Below are 20,579 nucleotides of genomic sequence, written 5' to 3' on the forward strand. Positions count from 1 at the left end.
CTTGCCTGGAGTCCTGGCAAGGTAAGGGTTAACCACGTGACCGGCTTCATCCAGCAGCCAGGAAAGCCATACCCAAGGGGGAGAGGCGACATGGATGAACGTGAGCCACCCTATCAACCTATTCCGTGGCCTCAGTGTAGTCGCTCGCTTATCCTTGGGCCTCAGTTTCTCCATCCATAAATGAGAAGACCAGAGTATTTAAAGGTTCTTCCCACTCTGACTTCCGTGCCTCCTGCCAGCTCATCCAGTCTGTGTGCATTAGATTACTATGCTTCTTCCTACCCGAGGAGAGCTGGGTCTATTGTGTGCAGGTCCCCACTAGCATGTGCGATCCACGGGAACTCACACAGGGACACAACCCCGTAGGTGACGACAGCCCTCACACAGCCCTGGGCTGGGGAGGAGAGAACCAAGCAGCCGGATGCTAATCGCATGGATTCCCTTTATTGAACTGTACTAGTTACTGCAGTCAGATTAAGTCACATTTAAAAGCAGACCATCCAGTTGCACTGAAACCGATTATATTCATTACATAGTTTTAATCACTGTCCGGTGAACTGGCAAATCCAATCAAAGCATTAGTCTTTAATTAAAAAATTAAAAGGAAATATTCAGACAATAGCCAAGCAATCACATCACGATGCACAATTACCTAGAATTGCAATTAAAAAGTAGTTAACCGAAAGGGGGGAAAGAAAAACAAGAAAGAAAAAAAAAGAAGCAAAGCAAAAAAAATCACACTAATCCTTTTTTTTAAAAACTATCAATATAATACATGAAGGAACAAAGGACAATAGCCTCAAAAAGCGGGTTTCTCTAACTCTAGAAATGTAGTCTGCGGCGGAAACTCTAAAAGCACACTAGCTGTAGCAGGACAATAAAAAATACTGAGCATGGAATACTTTTAATCTCTGCCATTAATATTCATTTCCAGCTGCTTATAATAGCAGCGCCTCATGGCCAAATCATTAGAGTTTTACATCTGGGTTGCAAATGACACTTTGATTGGATGTAATGTTCAAATGGCCCTCCCCACGGCGTCTCCGGCAGGCCTTCTACGGAGAGGTGTCCTGTCGCGCGGTCCCTCACTGTGCGTGCTGGCTCATCGTGTGGTTCTGCAAAGGCGAAGAAAGGGGACACGCATGAGGGCAGAAGAATGGAGAGCGTGCCTGTCCCCTCCCACTCAGTGCATTTACGCCGAGAGCCGCAGAAAAGCATCTCGTTTATTACAAAACAAAATGCAACAAGGAAAAAGTGCTCCGGGGCCGCAGCTGCCAAGACGCCACGTTGATTTGGGGGCTTGGGGATGGGTTCCTGTTGCTGCCAACCTGGGCTCCCTATGAATTTTTGTTTTTAGACCATTCAGATCGTACCGTGGGGACTGGCTATATGGAGGGAGAGGGGAAATGCTGGGGAGGTAGTGGGAATTAAAAACATCCCTGTTCACCTCTCCATCTCCCTTTTGCTCTAACGATCAGGAGGAAATTATATCTGATCGCCTGCAGGCTTCCCCCAGATCTCCTTCTCGGGCCTTCCGGGGAGCTGCTCTGAGCTTAGTGCAGGGAGACAGCAGATGTGCCTTGCAGTTCTCCAGCCAAGAAACACCCAAGTGGCACGGACATGCTGAGGAAGTGGGCGGTCTTGGTGCCTGCGGCCGAGGCAAGGGGCAGGTCACCCACAGGGAGGGCGCCAGGGGAGGGAGGCTGCCTGTGCCGTCACGAGACAATGCTCTGGCCGGAAGACTCTTGTGTCGTCTGTCCGAATCCGCCTGGGAATCCAGGGCCCTGGTGGGCCCCTCTGGCCAAATGCTTCCCTCTCGCCACAGCCCACGTTATCTCCTCCCTCACACCAGCCAGAGCAGGCCAGCAGTGTAGGTCTGTTTCCACGGGAGCTAGTGGCCTGGGGCTGGGGGTGGGATTTGGCCTCTAAGAGCCTACAATCTTTTTGTTTCTTTTCAGTGGTCTGTGTTCCAAATCCACACCAATCTCATCAAAGCCTCAGATGGTATTCGACCTCATGACACCTGGAGAAAGGAAGCAAAATCCACCCGGGGCAGGGCAACCCTGCTCGGGGGCAGCACAGGACCCCCAGTGACGGGGAGCAGCCTCCCCAGAAGTGGGCGCCCCGCCAGCGCCGCCACTCCTCCGGGGCTGGGAGCCGCACCTGCAGCTCTGCCGATGACCACCAGGGGTCAGGCGTGGCGCTGCGTCTCTCTCCCGGGCTCCGGGTCTGGGCGGTGAGGGTGACGAGAGGATGCCTGCAGCTTCGCCGGGAGGCCTGGGGCCACCTCCCCGGCCCAGGGCCCCGGTGGCAGCCCCTTCCCACGGAAGGCACGGCTGCTGCCTCCCGGCGATGGCACCAGCCCCTCCGGTAAGCTCACGGCCAGGGAGAGGCAGCGCCCCGTCCTCACACAGCAGATGCCCGCTGACTCCCGAGGCACAGTACACCAACCACTGCCGCCCTCCTTCCTTGGGCTCCCGGGCACAGGCCACGTGGCCGGAGTTTGGCAAGCACACGTGCTATGTGCGGTTGCAGGCACATCTCTGTCGATCCTCACAGCAGCCTTACAAGGTAGGACGGGGTAAAATGAGGAAACTGAGGATCAGACAGGGTAAAAGTACATCCAGCTAGGAAGCAGGAGGGGTGGCAACTGGAATCCAAGAGAGCCAGGGGCTTGGGCGAGAAGGAAGGGTTCCCACAGCGCCCTACGCCCTCGTGGGCACCCAGTCTGCGGATCATCTGAACTCTCCAGACATGAGCACAGACTCTGCCAGCATTGCCTGGCACCTCGGTGGAGTTGTCAGGGACCCAGAGGCACAAGGCAGGTTGTCTGAGGCCACAGATGGGATGCGGCGGTTTCCATGGGAGCACCCACCCTGCCGCCGAGGCACCTCTCCCTGCGCTTGTGCACGGCCAGCAGCCAGTCCTGCGGGGAGCTGAGCCCACCCTACATCAAACCACCCTCCTAGCTTCCAAGCCTTTGCTGATTCAGCTCCTGCCTCCTCTCTCCTCCCAACCATGCTACTCGTGAAGTCCTCTGGGCACACGGCGCTTCCCATCTCTGCAGCTGCTCGAGGAACCTCCAGCCCAGCCCACGGCCCCCACACCTATGCGCCTCCCGAGGGCCAGCCTGGCCGCCTCTGCTGAGTGGCAGGCAGCGGGGCATCACTTCCTTTCTTGGCCCCAGCACCTGGCCCAGGGCTGCACACCGTGCTGACCGGACCCCCGGGCCTCCCATGCCCAGCTGTGGTGCGGCAGGCGCAGCTGCCAGGAACGACGTGGTGGTCTCCCTCGCCCACCCTGCCAGCAGCCAGAGTTAACAGTGCCACGTGGCCTGGGTTCTCCGGGTGTGGTCCGGTCCTTCTTGATTTGTGGGGGGTTGGGGAGGAGGAAGAGGAGGGACATTAGGAAGGTAAACATGTGTAGCCCTTTCCTCATTCTCAAATTATGGTTCTGAGGCTCTGGCACCAAGGAGACACTGAGTAAATGTTTTTGAATCAATGGAAGGATAAATAAATGAATAAATATATGGGTAGGATGTAGGTATGTGGAAAGGGGAAAGGACATGCCAAGAGGAGGGCACAGCATAGACGAAGGTATGGAGGCTGGAGTAAGCTCGGCACAGGCAGGCACCAGTGGGGTGATCCCAGCACAGAGGTCACGTGGAAGACTGCTGGGAGCCCTGAATGCCCCTGAGTGTGGACTCTTTCATAAGCAGCAGAAAACCAGATGATTTCTGATCTTCACAAAGTCCTCAGGACCATCCACCAGCAACATGGGAAAAGGCGGATGTCCAGGGCTCTCTGGATAATGAAGCAGCCTCTTGCCAAGATGCCAAGAACAGGGCCGGTGTGACACACATGGTCCACACTGGCTCAGCCAGGCACAGAAATCCTGGTGATGGAAACCTACACCTAGGACTGCTGGTTAGGACAGTTCAAGAATAAATGCCACTTCTCAGGTGAAAACAACAGTGGCCTTCTCTCTTAAGGGGCAGTAGCTGGCGGTTCTTCGGTTAGACTTAAGGAAGAACTTCCTCAAAGAGGGTGAAACTTCCTTACCTGAAGTTCTACAGGAACAAAAGCCCAGGATGTCACAGCAGATGGAAACGTGGAAACTTGATGCCCCGAGGGGGCCAGGCACCAGAATTCATTCAGCACTGCGCTGTGAAGTGCCTGCTGGGTGTTCTGCCCTGGGATGGGCAGAGTGGAAGGGAGGGGACGACTGCAGCTGGGCTCGGCCCTCGAGGAGCCTGACTGCGTGGGGTGGGGGGGATGCCTAGAGACACACAGACACCCAAACGATGGGTGTGGGCTTAAGGGTGCAGAAGGGCGGCTCTGAGGGAGCCCGGTCCAGGCCGCCCAGTAAGTATGGGGGTGGCTGAGAAGCCCCTGTGCTCGGCCAGGATGGCATCAGCTCCTCCACAGGCCCAGGGCACAGTCTCGAAAAGGGCGGAGGGGGTGGCAGGGACCGTCTCGAGGACTCAGCAATCGCCAGCACACCTGTGCGCTGAGCGGCTCCCGGCGGAGCCACTGGCGAGCGGCACAGTTCAATAACCCTAAAAACCCGTGGCTGCTTCCCCCACGGCTTGAAGCTGCGGTTGGTTCGAGGGATGAGGGAGCTTCATCAAGTCTTCTTAGAGCTCCTTCCACCCGGCATGGTTCTCACAAGGGCATTTTGGCTTAATGTCTATTTCTCTGTTTATGCCTGTGCTATATTTAGCCCCTTCAGAGAAGGAAGAAAATCGTTTTTTAAAGATGCTACCAACCCCACAGAAGAACACCTCCCGGCATCATAAAGGCCGGGGCTGGGGCAGGGGTGGCAGCCGGCAAGGACCGGGAGGTCCCTGGGGAGGGGGGGGTGCCTGGCATCCACACGGGCCTCTCTGCCTGCCAGGGAGACGCAGGTGTGGGCCGAGGAGCAGGTGAGAAAAATAAAATGGGAGAACGGAAGGGGGGTGGGTGGCACTGGTTTGCGGCCGAGATCCATCCTCTCGGCAGAGCCAGTGAGGCTCTCCTGGTGGAGGTTTCTGGTAGGGCCTGTTCCGAGCGCCTCTGCCTGGTGCACTAGGCCATCTGCCCCCAGGATACAAGTTAGTGACGGGCGAGAGGTCGGGCCCTAGCTGGGATCCTGGTGAACCCTCTCTCTGTGGAAGTCATCCGCAGAGGGCTGAGGCTGAGGATCCCTCTGTCACACCCTCACATTCATTTACATGGCTGTTCGTTCATTCATTCATTCATTCATTCGTTCATTCAGAAAACCTTTACTAGATCCCTGGGTGACAGCCACCATGTTTGTTGCTAGGAAATTCAGCAGTAAAATAACCTGGATTTGGAGCAAAGCCAGAGTATATGTTGGGCAATGAGGGAGCATCACGATCATGGAGTCTGTGGCTGGACCATCCTTCCCAAAGCACAGACACACCCTAGCATGGGCCAGTTGGAGATTCTGGTGGGGGCCCCATCCACTAGCCCCAGGAGGCATCCCTGACTCAACACACCTCCATGCCCTGCAATTGGCATGCATACGCACCACATGCACACACACATATGCACACACACACACAAACACTGGTGCGTCCCCCCCGGTCTGCAATCAGGATTTCTTCTCCAGGTCTTGGCTTTGTGTTCTGTCCCTTGGTCTGGGACCCTGCTTGGTCTCCCTTTGATGCCCACTCACCATAGAGTCAAGGAGAAAAGACTAGTGGTGCTTAAACATGCTGGCTGCCTGGTGGCCTGGAAAACACTGCCTGTGAGGCAATGAGAGACTGCTCTGCACATCCTGGGATGCACGGGCACGAGCTGGAGAGGACTTCTCTGCACTGCGGGTCATTATTAGCTGCCTCTCCTGTGCTCCAGCCACTCTGATGACAAAATATCTCTAAAGTCCTGGCACCTCGCCTGGTCCTTTGCAAGTGCCCCATTTGTGCTAGCCACTGCCCTGAGGGATCCCAAGGCAGGGGGCAAGCCCTTATGGGCTGAGATGGGCTGAGTCCCGGGTTTGAATCCTGGCTCTGCCACTTACTAGCCATGTGACCTTGAGCAAGTTCCCTGACCTCTGGGGGCTTGTGGGAGGGAGGGGCAGAAATAGCAGAGCCCACTTCCTAAGATGCCCTGAGGACTCAGGAGATAATGTGTGTGTACTTATCCCAGGCTGGCCAAGAGTAAGTGCTCCATACATTGCCATAAACGGCGTCCAAGATACAGGGAGCTCCGTGAACGAGGGGCTGTTTGTTCCCTGCTTGTACCCCCATGGCACCAAACACGTTTGGGGGCTTGCAGTGGGGGCTTCTTGGAGGTCTGACAGACTGATCCCTCTCCCAGCTCCTCCTTCTGTGTGTCCCCGGGGCTGGCGAGATCTCAGGACCGCTCCGGAGAGGGCAGCACCTTGGATGGTCCTATCTCTGGAACAGCGGCGTCTAATAAAGGCCCTCCCCGCGTTGTCCCCTCCCCACCAGCCCCCTGGCTACAACCTCTGTACCCACAATTCACTGCTTTCCCTCCCCCCAGGGAACAGAGTGGCACGTCTGGTGAGGTGAGGCGACTTCGTGGAGGAGGGAGGAGGTGTGTACTCATCCCGTCATTCGCTCCTTCGCCCGTCCCTTCCCCAGCGGTTCACGGAGGCCCCAGCCGGGCGCTGGACACACGGAGGTGGAGGAGCCCCAGCCTCTCCCTTGAGAAGCTCACAGTTCCACAGTGAATGGGGGCGGCCTGGACTCAAAGACCCTTACTCTCAAGGGGTGCAAGGGAAGGACCAGTCCCGGGGCCGGGCCTCACCTCCCTGTGGCAGACTTAAGGGCGCAGGGACACAGCCCCCAAACCCAGAGCATCCCACCCTCCCTGCTCACCCAGCCCCACCTGCAGAGCCCACCTGGCTTCGCCGCATCACCTCCCTCTGGTTCTAGGTTGGGAAAGAGGCTGTGGTTAATCCCCTTTCTCCCCGCTGCCTACAGCTGGGCCACCCCCTGGCGGCTCCAGCCCCAGTGGCTCTCACAAGGCTGGTGTTACAAAGAGCAGTCTGCAGGAGCAGCGACCAAGTCCAAGAACCTGCCTTAACCACGGGAGGATTCGTTTCCAGGGGAAAAGGTAGATCCTTCGGGCTAACACTGCAGCCGTGTTCAGGCTAAGCGAGGTTCTGTTATTTGTTTGTTTAACAAACACGGAGCCTGGCTGTGTGTGGTAGACGGAAGACAGAGAGAGAGAGAGAGAGACAGAGAGAGTGAGGCACATCCTGGCCTGCTACCAGCTCATGGCTGAAGGAGGGGGTGAGATTTCACAAAAAGGGACTGTGGGGAGAACATTTCTGATTGGGAGGAGCTTAAGGAAAAAGTTGGCCTCCCAGCTGCCCTTTGAGGATGGGTCGGGTAAGGATTTGCACTGGTGTGTGTGTGTGTGTGTGTGTGTGTGTGTGTTTGCTTTCCAGGGAGATGCGACCAACCAGACAAAGGCTGAAGGTGTGAAGAATCCTGACAACGATCACAGCTAACACTCATCGTGAGCTCACTGTGTCATTCTTAACCCTTCACTTATATTAACTCATTTAAGCCTCACGACAACCCTGGGGACGAAATACTCTCATTATCCCTATTTTACAGATGAGAAAACTGAGGCACAGAGTGGAGGTGCTACAGCTGGTTAATGGTGGTGCGGGAGCTGCACCTGTGCGGTCTGTATGCAGAGCCCACCCTTCACCACGGCCCTCTCCTGCCTGTGAAATGTGAAAAGTGCAGCATATGTTGGGGGAACAATGAATAATTCAGCTTGGCAGAAGGACAGGGTATGTGCCGTGGAGACAAGCCTGGAAAGGAAGGAGGGGGGTCTTATTGATGAGGCTCCGTGATGCCAGACGAGGCAGCTTGCCCTTAAATCTGGGCCACGGGGAGCCATCGAAAGTACTTGAGCTGCGGAGTTACACGAGAGGCAAGCAACAGGGAGACGCACACACCTCCAGCCGGAAAGGTCTATCGGCAGGGCCTTCAGGCTCTCACCCGGCTCTGCGCCCTTCTCGGGCCCCCACCCACGCCCAGCACACGCGCTGTATCTTTCCCTTTGGGGAGGGTACAGGTGCAGGCAGCCCTGCTTCCCTCTCTGCTGTGTATCACCTGGGCAGCCCCTCTCTGCTAGTGAGCACTTATTTTTAGAAGCATTTGACAATCGTCCAAGGGTCTAAGACAAACAGATGGCCTGTCTTAAAGGCTCGTATGTTCGCTAGTTTGCACTTCTGACAAACGGTAAGCGCACTCGAGAGCACACCATAAACAGCACTGAATGAATACTCAGAACACAATTTCGTTAATGCACGTCATGAAAATTAGGAGTGAGTGATGGCTGAGGTTCCCTCTAAATGCCTGCCCGGTGACGCAGCCGCTCTCCTGGGGACCCGGGCCCTGACGTGTATGCGCCCCACGTCCCCCTGGGCCCACCAAGCAAGCCGGAGGCTGCCCATTTGCACAGAGGGCAAGGAGAGGTTCGCCCGTGTGGAAGGGAGACCCGTCCTTGGCATCGGAGGGTCCTGAGTGAAGCTGGTGACCCACCGCCCTGGGACAAAGCCTGAGATATCCTACGAGGCCAAGGCAGCTCCTCCGCACGTGGGGATGTGTGTGGGGCTTCCCTGACCCTGCCTCCCAGACAGCCAGACAGGCTGTCGTCTGCCAATCCAGAGCAGCAGGAAGTGAGCGGCGTACCCGCTTAGCTGGGGAAGTCTGTCTCTCATGTGAGAGCCTCAGTTCATGCGGAACTCCTGGCGTGGAGGGAGATGCCAACTTCTAAGGAGCAGTAGGGTTGGCTTTGGGGGGATCTACTGCTTTCTGGCAGAACCCAGAGCAGGAGCAGTTTCGGGGACCTCAAGTCACCTGGGGCCACGTGAGGAAGAGCCGTGTGGCCCTGACTGCTGCTGCTGGACGTGTCCCCAAAGAAGCTGACTGTCTGCTCTCTTTCATTCTCCTTGCTGCTCTAAGGACCCCGGGTGGGCAAGCGAGTACCCCCTCTAAACCCCTCTCGCCAGTGCCCAGCAGCACCCAGGACCCAAGAGCCCAAAGCAGGTGGCCTGGCCAACAACCAGTCCCGTGAGTGGGAAAAAGATCTTCCTTTGAGTGAAAATGTGGGAGAAAATGTTGCTGTGGAAAAAAAAAAAAAAAAAAAAAAAGCCCAATAAATTCCCAAGGGGGCAGGTTCTATACGGCTGTGCTTTGGAAATAAAACCCACCAGAGAATAGATTATTAGGAGGGAACTGAAGCCTTCTATTAGGACTCAGCCCGTAAACAGGCTCCCATTCAGAGTCACCCAACAAAACAAGGGAACTAATAATACCTGCCCAGAGGGCCCGCGGGCTCCCGGGAACTGCGCTTCATCATGCAAATGGCCCCAGTCGGTCTGTTTGTGAGCAGAGAATGGCAGGCCAGCGACTCGACTTTAGGGAGCCGCTGTGCGAGGGAAAACGAGGGCTTACGGCTGTGTCACGGGCAGAGGAGGGTGAAGTCTTTCCAGGGCTGCTTAGAGACGTGCCCCTCCTCAGCAACAAGCCTGACGCCGAGTCCCCAGTTAATTCGGCCATCACTGTTGCTGGTTCTCCAAAGGGAGGTGGGAGCCCCTCAGGGACAGGGTGCCCAGCAAACCTGGGACAAAGGACCGAGAATCAAGGGTTTTGGCCGTGGTGTGCCAGGCGACCACAAGTTAGTTCCCTGCTGTGGATTCTGGCCCCTCCTGGGTGGGGACACTGCACTGGCCTGTCACGGGTCACTGGGAAGTCCATTCTAAACACATTAGCCAAGCGCTTGCTTGGAACCAGCCCCTGGGGTTCATCTCAAATACGAATTAAGACATGGCCCCCTGCCCCCAAAGAGCCTGAGTCAGACCTCTGAAAGATAGGATTCCATCCTGCCGGAGCAGGGCAGGAATCGAAGCATACAGGCCACCAGAGCCTGAGGAGAGACCAAGGCAGAGGTGCTGAAACTCCATTAAAAATGGTGCGGGAAGACGGGGCTCCCAAGACCAAGAGAGGGGTCTCTCCTCCCACCTCAGGACACATGTGCCGGTCTTAGTGATGGTCACAGAAGACCAGGCACCCACACGGATGGAACATCCTGTCAGCTGGGGCACCACACTCACAGGGTAATATACTGAAAAACAGCGGCTGATGTCGGGGAGACCCGGCTGCTGTGGGCAGAGCTTCCCTGCCATGTGCCGCTGGGCCCAGACTGGACAGAGGCCTCCGCTCAGGGGCCAGGTTGCTGTCGGGCCCACTCGACCAGCAAGCTCCACCCAGGCCAGGTGCAAGGCAATAAGGTACAGTGGGGACTGGTGTCATCCCAAGAACCCCAGCCTCGTGGGAAAGGGGCCGCCCTCGTGGGCTCCAGGTAATGATGGCCCAAGGACCCCAGCCTCGTGGGAAAGGGGCCGCCCTCATGGGCTCCAGGTAATGACGGCCCTGTGGGAATGCAGGCCCAGCACTGCCAGCACTTCTGGTTCTGTAGGGAAAACTGAAAAATCGAGATTTTTTAAAAAATAAAACATTTGATATTTAAAGCGTGATGCAGCCAATGAAAACATGTCTGTAGGTCAAATCTGGCCCACGGGCTGCCAGCTTGAGGCCGCTGGTATTTTGAGAGGCCCTCAAGATGCTCGAGATATCTTCCAGTACACTGACTGGCTGATGCCCAGGGTGGGGGGAGGGTGGGCAGTGCTATTAGATGGCACGTGGCCCGTCATTATTTAGGGTCCTCACCTGAGGGAGTGGGATGTGGGACCCTCCAGGGTTACGTTCTGAAGAAGAGGATGGAGCCTAGAAGATGAAGCTCTGTTGAGGCCAGCATGGTCCCCCAGGGCCTGGGTACCGCTGCCTTGAGGGCGGGGCCCACCATGCAGCCTAAGGGTTTCTGGGCGGGCCAGGTGCTAGCAAACCTGGGAAACCCGCCTTCCCTAGGGTCACACAGGGGCGTCAAAATGTCCCTCTTGGGGAGGGGAAGCAGACAGCCCCTCCCTCAACCACTCAGAGAGAACAGCACCAGTTTTCCATAACCACCTCGTTCAAGAGTCTTGATGACAATCCCCTCGTACCTCCCTTCCTTCCAAAGAACTTGAGAATCCTCCCACCCATCACCCGCTGTATCTCACGGGGGAGAAGGAGAGAGCCAGGCATTGTGTGGGCACTGCCCTTGGGGGCACTTATGAATGCAGCGTGGTATGACAGGGCTCCTCTTCCCTCCGCACCTACGCCCACCCCCAAATGCACACTCTCACAGACACCCCGAAGTCACACATCAAGGGAAGCGGGAAATCTCTGCATAATCCCCCATTGGGTTCCAAACACATACACACATGCACACTCACAGGTACCCCAAAATGAAATGCACGCAGGTACACACACTCATGGATAGTCCACAGGCACCTACACACAGTCTCACAGACAACCACAATCACACACACAATCGTGGACACCCCACAATCCCAGGCGTGCGTGCACACACACACACACGTTACACTGACAACATGCTGCAGAGTGGTTCAGGGGTCGGTTATTGTTATTTCTGGCTTTTCATCTCCCCACACAGTGCAGTTAACCTGCCCTCACTCACACCACTGGGGGGACACCCCTGCAAGCCCCCATTTGCCGATGACCCGGGTTCCAGCCAGGGCTTCCTCTTCATGGCCATGGGACACTGAGAGAACAAAGTGCCATGAGAGGAATGTCCCAGGTTCTCTCTTCCAGGGAGCAGGGAAGTGGGAGATCTCTGCTTAACCTCCAGTGGGTCCCAACCACACCCAGAAGAAATCCAGGCCCCGGATGCCAGGCCTGACAGCCCTACAAGGTCCGGCGACTGCTGGCGCCGAAGCCTCTACCACCTTCTCTCGGCTCCCCACCCAGGCCAAGCTCTTTCCTCACTCGGCCCTCTCGGCAGCCACTCCACTGCCCCAAGGCTCCCCCCACTTTCCCCAGGCTCCTCCGCATCTGATTTCCGTGCCCTGGGAAAGCCCTTCCTGCACGTATGATGAGGGGCCCCTGTTTTGGTGCAGCTCCTCACCTGCACAGGTGTCCTTCTAGCACTTTCCTCAACATGTGGTGACCAGGCTGTTTCCCTGCCCCTCACTAGGCCATGAGCTGCAGGCAGGGACCTCATCTCTCCATTCTCTGCTGGGCCCTGTGTCGGCTCAGAGCCCGCGCTTGCTAAAAACTCAGTATTTCTGAAATGACAGCCAACGAGCGATGGTAGTGAGGCAAAGCCTCCACTGACAGGGCCGGGGAGAGGAGAAGAAACAGGGCTGCCCCTCTCCTCCATGTCCCCGGCCCCGCCCAGGGCATGCTATACTTTTCCCTTAGAAGTCCAGGGATCCTTTGAAGACACTGTGCTAAGTGCAACGAGCTGGTCACAGAAGGACAAAGACTGTATGACTCACTTCTATGAGGTTCCTAGAGACAGGAAGGAGAATGGTGGTTTCCAGGGGCTGCGGGAGGGAGGGGGAGTCACTGACTCATGGGGACACAGTTTCCGTTTGGGAAGATGGAAAAGATCTGTGGATGGTGGTGATGGTTGCATAACACTGTGAAGGTACTTAGTGCCAATGAACTGTCTGCTTAAAAATGGTTAAGGGGAAAAAAAAAATGGTTAAGGGACTTCCCTGGTGGCGCAGTGGTTAGGAATCCGCCTGCCAATGCAGGGGACATGGGTTCGAGCTCTGGTCCGGGAAGATCCCACATGCTGTGGAGCAACTGAGCCCGTGCGCCACAACTACTGAGCCTGAGCTCTAGAGCCCATGAGCCACAACTGCTGAAGCCCACATGCCACAACTACTGAGCCTGTGCTCTAGAGCCCACAAGCCACAACTACTGAAGCCCGCATGCCACAACTACTGAGCCTGCGCTCTAGAGCCCATGGGCCACAACTACTGAAGCCCGCGTGCCACAACTACTGAGCCTGCGCTCTAGAGCCCGTGGGCCACAACTACTGAAGCCTGCGCGCCTAGAGCCCGCACTCCGCAACAAGAGAAGCCACCGCAATGAGAAGCCCGCGCACCGCAATGAAGAGCAGCCCCCACTCGCCGCAACCAGAGAAAGCCCGCGCACGGCAACAAAGACCCAACGCAGCCAAAAATAAATAAAATTAATTTTTAAAAAGTGGTTAAGATGATAAACTTTATGTATGTGTATTTTCCCACAATTTTTAAAAAATTGGGTGGGATCTTACAGAGTAAGCGGGCAGGTGGGAGTATGAAATGTCTGCTGCATTCTACAGCTGAGAAGCCAGGGCCAATCCTGCGCTGTAATCCTCATGTCTCTTGTTCTACAGAAGACATCTTTCTTTTTTTCTTTTGGCCACGCAGCATCTAGGATCTTAGTTCCCCAACCAGGGATCGAACCCGCGCCCCCTGCATTGGAAGTGCAGAGTCTTAGCCACTAGACCACCAGGGAAGTCCACGTCTCTTGTTCTAGGGTTGGAAGTTGGAAGCTGGTAGTTGCACAGACTGTAGCAGTGAGACGAGGCGTGTAGAGGCCTCGGCTGGACGGGTGGGAGCTATAGCATCCAGGGGAACGTATCACTGGCCAGAATTGGCTGCAAGGCCTTTTCCACCTCCGTGATGCATAGGGCTTCCTCTGCGGTGCCCGAGCCTATGGCTATCATCAATGTCATGGCTCCCGGGGCCACAGAAGAACAGAGGACCTCTCGAGACCTTTAGAACCAGAGGCTTTATGCCCTGAGCACAGGGGCCTGAGCCACATGGCGGAGAGGCCTCCCCTGCAATTACCGCCAAGTCCAAAGGACTGGGGCCTTGACAGTTTTCAAACCCTGCTGGATGGAAGTGTTTCCTCTGCTACTTCAGTGGGGGAACGGGAAGCATGCATGACGTATACCCACAGACGTATTTTGCCATGTTGGGAAAAAAAGTGGGTGGAAATTTTCCCTTCAATTTTTTTCTGAAATCTTTCCAGGCCTTTACAGCTTTAAATATTTATTCATTAAAATTTGATGAGAAAACTCAGCTCCATATGTAGTCATCATATTTCACAAGCCAAAAAACCAGGACAAATAGCCAATAGCTGGGACAAAATACTTGAAATCAGGACTGTCCTGGAAAATCTAGGTCACACGGTCACTAATTATACAGAACACATATGTTCTGGTCCCTCAACTAACCCAGTGCTTTCAGATTTTATAAATGATATTTTAAAACTTCGATCACATCCTTTTCTTCTTTCCTCCAAATTTTTGCTAAAAGGAAAACTTTCCTGCATCCTCAAAATTTCTAGAAAATTAACCCCTGCAGAGGGAGCGCTGTTCTGGCAGATTATTCTGAGGGTGGTCCTCCTCAGAAAACATGGCTCATCACCCCCCCAGAATGGCTTCCGGAGCCCACATGGCCCAGCCCCCTCACTGACAGACCCCCAGGCTGCAGGGCCAGAAGTTCTGAAGATGGACCTAATTTGCTGTGATGAATTGTGTGCATGCACCAGCGATCAAAACTGCAGCTGAGACCGATTATATTTAATGATCGCGAAGGTTCTTATGAAAACACTTGGGCGTATATCCTTGTCCATTCGGAGAGGACATCCAGCCCGGTACAAAGCAAAGGGCTAAGGGTGACCTCTACCCACCTAGAAAGGCAGGGCTCCTTAGGAGCTGGGCCCACTGATGGGGCTAAAGAACACTGTGGCCCAGCCTGCAATGCCTTGTCTGCCCTCAGCTTCCAACCACACTCAGCTTCAGCTTCCAACCAAACTCTAGGCCCATCATCACTGCCCACACACCTGCTGCACCTTGACCAAGTGGGTCTGCCCTGAGCCTTCGCTTCCACCACCAGAACTCGATGGTTTCCATGAGGCAAACAAAGGATCATCTAGATTCGCAGTCCATCCTGCCCCACTCAACTCATCAGAGGTGTGGGGGGGACGGGGGGGGGAGCACAGGCAGTTGTAGGGTGGGAGGAGGGATGGGTGGCAGTTAAGCATGGAATTAAGAGCACATGAGGGAGGGGTCATGAAAGCTGTGTAGTTCCCAGCACTTAACACTCAATACTGATGGATGGCTGGATGGCTGTGTAGCTAGATGGATGGAAAAATGGTTGCTGAATGATGGATGGATGAGTAGATGGATGGATGGAAAGATGGATGAATCGGTGAATGTGTGGATAAGTGGATGGGTGGCAGATGAGTGAATGGTAGGGGAAAGAAGAGTGCACGAATAAATAAGTGGGAAGGAGGGTAGAAGGACCGGTGGAAATACAGTGGGGCTTTGGAGTTCAAATCCTGCCTTAGCCACCTAATATATGTATGTGACCCAAGGCAAGTCACTTCACTTTTCCAAGTACCTATTTACAAATAATACTGACCTCATAGCCTTGTTATGAGCTTCAAATCAGGTTACATATGTAAAAATGTTTACAATATGTAAAATGGTACACGGATGTTTAATATTGTCATAATTACTACAGATCACAAGGCTTTGCCATCACTGTCAACTCCAAAGCATGGATGAACCCGCATTTTTGATGTGGCAGCTTCAGAAAGAAGGGTGGGGAGACTGAGACGGTGCCATCGGGATGCAGCTGTTGGCCTGTGCATCCACGTCTGGTTTCACTGGGGGGACCAGTCACTGAGCTGGAGAGCAGGGAGCCCCACTTGCCTCCCTGTTCAAACACCCAAACCCAAATGGGTGGAATACACTCCCCACTCCCACCCTGGGCCCCACTCCTCCCAGTTTTATCGCCCTTTCCCAGCCTCAGTTTTCAGGTCTGCAAAATGGTGGGAGTAGTGGTTCCCAGTTGTTGAGGCACCAACAAGATAATATTTACAAACTGTGAAGTGCTGCCACAGGGCCGCAAACTCAGAGCCCAGGTGGGTAATGAACTGCGTGAGTCCGACCAGGTCGGGGGCGGTGCTGAACCAGAGCTCACATCCCCGCGTCTGAAGAGGGCAGCTGATTGTTGCCAGGCGGGACTGTGGTCCAGGGGCTGCCAGGTCTCATTTGTAGAAAAATCAAGAAATCTAGCCATTCAGTGTGGTGGTAAAGAGACAGAATCTGGGGCTGGTGGCCTAGGCCCAGGACTGACTAGCTCTGTGGCCTCGGGGAGTTAGTTAACCTCTCTGTGCCTCAGTTCAGTTACATCAATAAACAGAGGCATTGTGAGGATAGAACGTCTTAATGTATAGAAGTGCTAAGAACAATGTCTGGCACGTAATAAGCACTATATTAATGGTAGCCACTATAATTATAGGAAATCTCCATTTTGAAACATAGACAACCATTTAAATGTTCCAAAACCCCCAGGGTCATGGGCTAGGAGTTTTTAACCTCCACTGTAAAAATGCTCAATGTTACTATGATAATGACATTTCCCTGTGTGTGTCTTCTCCCTTCTATGTGAGGGGAGGCTGGACGGGACCCCTCTTGCTCATTCTGGAGAACCTGAAGGGAAGGAAGGGCTTGGCATGCTCCCACTGGGAAACCCAATCAACGCCCCAGACAATTTCAGCATCTTTCTTCCTCCTCACCCTCTGCCATGCTTCCTACCAATGCCGTCTTTTATCTATTCTAAGACCCCAGAGAATATAAGATGCTCCGTATTTGATGTATCACACCAAGCAAACAAAAAACTGACCCATTAAACTATAACACACAAGTGAGGTATTCCAATGTGAGAGCCGTTATAATGAGAAAAGCTGTGCATCTTAAAATATGTCCGTGGAATAGGGTAATAGCTACCATATACTGTGCGCCTGTCATGTGCCAAAACTGGGCTGCCTGGTCTTCATACGTTCTCTTCACATGTCCCGATTTTACTGATGTCCCATTTTACTGATGAAGAAACTGAGGCTCAGAAAGACAAAGCAGGGAATTTCCTGGCGGTCCAGTGGTTAGGACTCTGCGTTTTTACTGCTGAGGGCCCAGGTTCAAACCCTCGTTGGGGAAATAAGATCCCGCAAGCCGAGTGGTGTGGAAAAAAAAAAAAAAATAGAGAGAGAGAAAGGCAAAGCAGCTCGCTAAGTTATGCAGCTGGTAAGAGCTGGTTGAGCTCAAACGGCTCGGTCCTAAGGCTACCCCCTCCCCTTTCACTGTCCCCTGCCCACCCACTCTGCTTCCTGACGTTACCGAAAGGAAACACCAAACTGAACCTGTTACCCACCCTTGCCCATATCACAGCACACAGTGAATCTCACTGCAGCCCTGGATGAGCCCCAGTCGGTCCGTGCTTGATTTTGTCTAAACTCCAGAAGCAGAGCGAGTGGGGCCACATTCATTATTGACACAGCAAAATTAATTCCTGCCACCTCCTCCTTCTCCCTGCACGCCCGGCCCCAGCCCCTTGCCTCTCTGGTGAGTGCTGACGTGGGGCTGTTGACTGGCGCTCCTGAAATGCCAACTTGCATTTCTCATCATTAATTTCTTTCTAAATGTCATTAGTAATTGTTCCTGCTCAACCAAAGAGTGCAGCCCAGGCTTCCGCCGACAGCACCCGGTTCTGGTCTCTGCGCTGGAGGGGGCCAAGCACCCCCCGCCACCCAGACCCTGGCATCCTGGCAGGGGGAAGCCAGCCCACCCCCAACAAGTTGAGCAGACAGACCACGGTATCGAGAGACAAAGCAGACCTCATTTTTAACACGTTTGGGGCTCTGCAATGGGAAAACGCCTGCCCACAGCATCAGGATAGCAGTTCAACACTCGGGCTCTACAGCCAGGCTACCTGGGTTCAAATCTCATCTCTGCCACTGCCTCGTGTGCCTCAGTCTCCCCCTCTGCAAAATGGAGAGAACAACAACATTGGCCTCAAATTATTGTCGTGAGGATAAAACAGGATAATCAATGCAAAGGGCCCCCCCCCTTAGTGTCTGGGGTTGTTGCTGTTACTATTATTCCCCCACCCTTCCTTGCCCCCCAGGCTCTGCTCTGCCACTTGCTAGCTGTGTGACGTGATATTGAGTCTCCCATCTGTGAAAGTGGGGCAGCGACATCACATCAATTCTACCCCCAACGCCACCCCCTCCGTTAGGTCCTCCGGGGCCCGGGCACTGTGTTCCGTGTTTCACAGACAGTACGTTGCATCCCCACATTAACCCCCCAGGAGAGGCACATCGGCCCGCTGTCCAGGTGAGGACGGTGAGTCTCGGGGGGAAGGTCACATGTCCCAAGGTCACAGGGACCTTGAAGAAGCAACTCTGAGATTCACACCCTCTGGCCCCCAAGACCCTGTGTCTTTCCTGTACATCGGGCTGTCTCTCTGTCTAAGTCAATGAGGGGGGCAGGGCTTTGTGCAGTGCCAACCTCTGGGAGCCTTGGACCAACACGGCACCCACTGTTCTTAGTATTATCATTGTTCTAAGAAACTGAAGGCATTTGGTCCCGGCTGGGACAGCGCCGGCGAGAGGCTGCGCTCACAACACACACAATGGCCGCCGGCCTCAGGCTCCTGGCAGCGCCCCCATGCCCATCTGTCATGATGGCATGGTGCCCCTCTAAAGTTCATTGGCCCCCCGCCCTAGGGCATGAATGACAGGCTCCAATGGGCAGACGGGCAGCCGGAGGCCGATTCCAAGTGCCATCTCTGCCCGGAGCTGGGCCTTGGGAGGAGCCCCCCCAGTCCCCACCTGGGCCTCCACACACTTCATCGCTCAAGCAGGCAGAGCCCCGGGGCTCGCGAGGGCATCTGAGCACAGCCGGGCATGGGCTCCTCCAGGGCCTGCCCCTCGCTTGCTCCTCTCTGTGGTGACCACGGCAGCCGCAGCTCACCCAGAGCAAGACATCCACGTGCCCCAGGAGCCTGGCGACCTCCGAGTCCCCTGCTGGAACTCTTACCCTCCTGGGAGGTGAGGCCTGCCTGCACCCAACACCCAGCACCCAGAGGCCTGCCCTTGGCTCTTAAGGGCTTGAGAGTCGACTGCAAGTGCACTGCCCCAGCCTTGGCGCCGAGAACACCGACACTAGTGTCAGGCTGCGTGTGTTCACAGCCCTGCGACTCCAGCAGCTGTGTGACCCAGGAGAGCCTCAGTTTACCCATCTGTGCCATGGAGATCGTCACTGTGAGGTCTCAAGAGACTGCGCACGTGAAGAGATGGAATCGGGCCTCCAGCAAACACTCGGGAAAAGCTGTCTCGTTTTTACTACAGTGGGGTGGACAGCTCAGGCCTGTGCCTGGGCCTCAGAAGGACAAGGAGCAGAGTCACGGCCCAGCCCTCAGCCTTCTCCAGACGTAGACCCTAAACCTGCACACACGGCCCCTTGGGAGGCTCGGCTGTCCCAAGTGGTGAGACAGGACGCTGCTGCTGAGGGTGATACGTTTTACTGTGAGCAGGAAAGGCCTTGCCCCACTCAAGGATAAATAAACTAAGAGACACAGACAGACAAGCCTGCAGACAAAGAGAGGAACGGTCACAGCCCAGGCCTCCTGCGATGTCACATGGGGCCTGGCTGCAGGTTCTGCTGGGTACAGCAGTCCTGCTGTGTGAGACTTAGCACACCGCATGATTGCTATGATGCGATGCTTTAGTGCATACATTACACTAGATTACGCCGCAAACATGGAATCAGTACTCTGCCTGTTTGTCCTCACTGGTTCCCTATTCCTCTCCAGGCAGCACTTGAGGGACATAGGCCTTTGTGTGTCCCCAGAACCTGCACACACCTGGCACGTAGTAGGTGCTCAGCAAATCTTGTGGGCTGCAGTGACCACGTCCACACATGACGGGCTGAAGGAGTGAGTCGTGAAGGAGGGAACCGAAGCCCACGGGTCACAGCAGCGACGACAACACTGGCTGATGCTCACCAAACCTGGATTCTGACCAGACCCGGAGCTGGAGGCTTTTCAGGCACTGTCATTACCCTCCATTTGCTGAGGCCCAGAGAGGGTCAGTGACTTGCTCAAGGTCACAGAGCCACTCGGTCGGTAGCGGGGCTGGGATTTGCAGCCAGGCTGTGTGGGCACGCCACACCATGTTGCCACGATTAACGGAAATCGGGCTGTGCTGGGCTCTGGTTTCCTGACCTAGCGGGGAAGGCAGGACACACAAAGGGATCACACCCTGAAATGCACAGTAATTACCTCCAGGAAGCTTTATATTCTAAGCACTCACCAAGTGCTTTTCCGCCCATGAACTGTCCATCCTCACGAAACCTGAGGCAATAGGTCCTACCCCACTGTACACTCAAGGAAACTGAGGCCAGAAAGGTGCAAGTGTCTGCAATAGAAAACAGTGGAGGAGGGGCAATCTGGGGAGGACTCCAATGCCAGCAATCGGTTCTCACTGCCCGGAGCCACTGCTGGGTGTCAGCGGGCACCTCCCTCTCGCTCCCCCAGGCCAAGCCCAGCCAGGCCCTGCTCTCTCAGCAGTGGTGGATGGCACAGACTGGGCTGTCTTTAAAGCAGGAAAGAGGAAGACGCTGCTGCTCACGGAAAGCTCAGCCAAAGAGTCAAATGCTAAGTATGTGCCTAGAGCACTTTCAATGTTTAATTATTATTAGTTATAATTATCCGGCTGGTTCTGACAGCAGCAGCGCAAAGAGGCAAGGAAACTGGCTCCTTGGTTACCCATCTTATAAGGACCAGGAATTTAAAAAATGGGCTTCTAGAATCTGCAGTTGCAACTCTCCTTTTTT

General features: G+C 54.9%; 1 protein-coding gene across 3 annotated transcripts in view; it reads right to left on the minus strand.

Moving 5' to 3' along the window:
• Positions 1 to 422: 422 nt before the first annotated feature.
• The window catches only part of ZNF423 (zinc finger protein 423), a 331,821-nt gene continuing 311,664 nt past the window's right edge, over positions 423 to 20,579 (minus strand). For all 3 annotated transcript variants that reach the window (XM_036834944.1, XM_036834945.1, XM_036834946.1), the window contains one exon: positions 423 to 1,115. In XM_036834944.1, coding sequence (XP_036690839.1) covers positions 1,086 to 1,115 — 30 coding nt within the window. In that variant the 3' untranslated portion in view covers positions 423 to 1,085. The remainder of the gene's footprint in view (positions 1,116 to 20,579) is intronic.

This window comes from Balaenoptera musculus, chromosome 19 (genome assembly GCF_009873245.2).
Source record: "Balaenoptera musculus isolate JJ_BM4_2016_0621 chromosome 19, mBalMus1.pri.v3, whole genome shotgun sequence".
NCBI classification, from domain to species: Eukaryota; Metazoa; Chordata; class Mammalia; order Artiodactyla; family Balaenopteridae; genus Balaenoptera; species Balaenoptera musculus.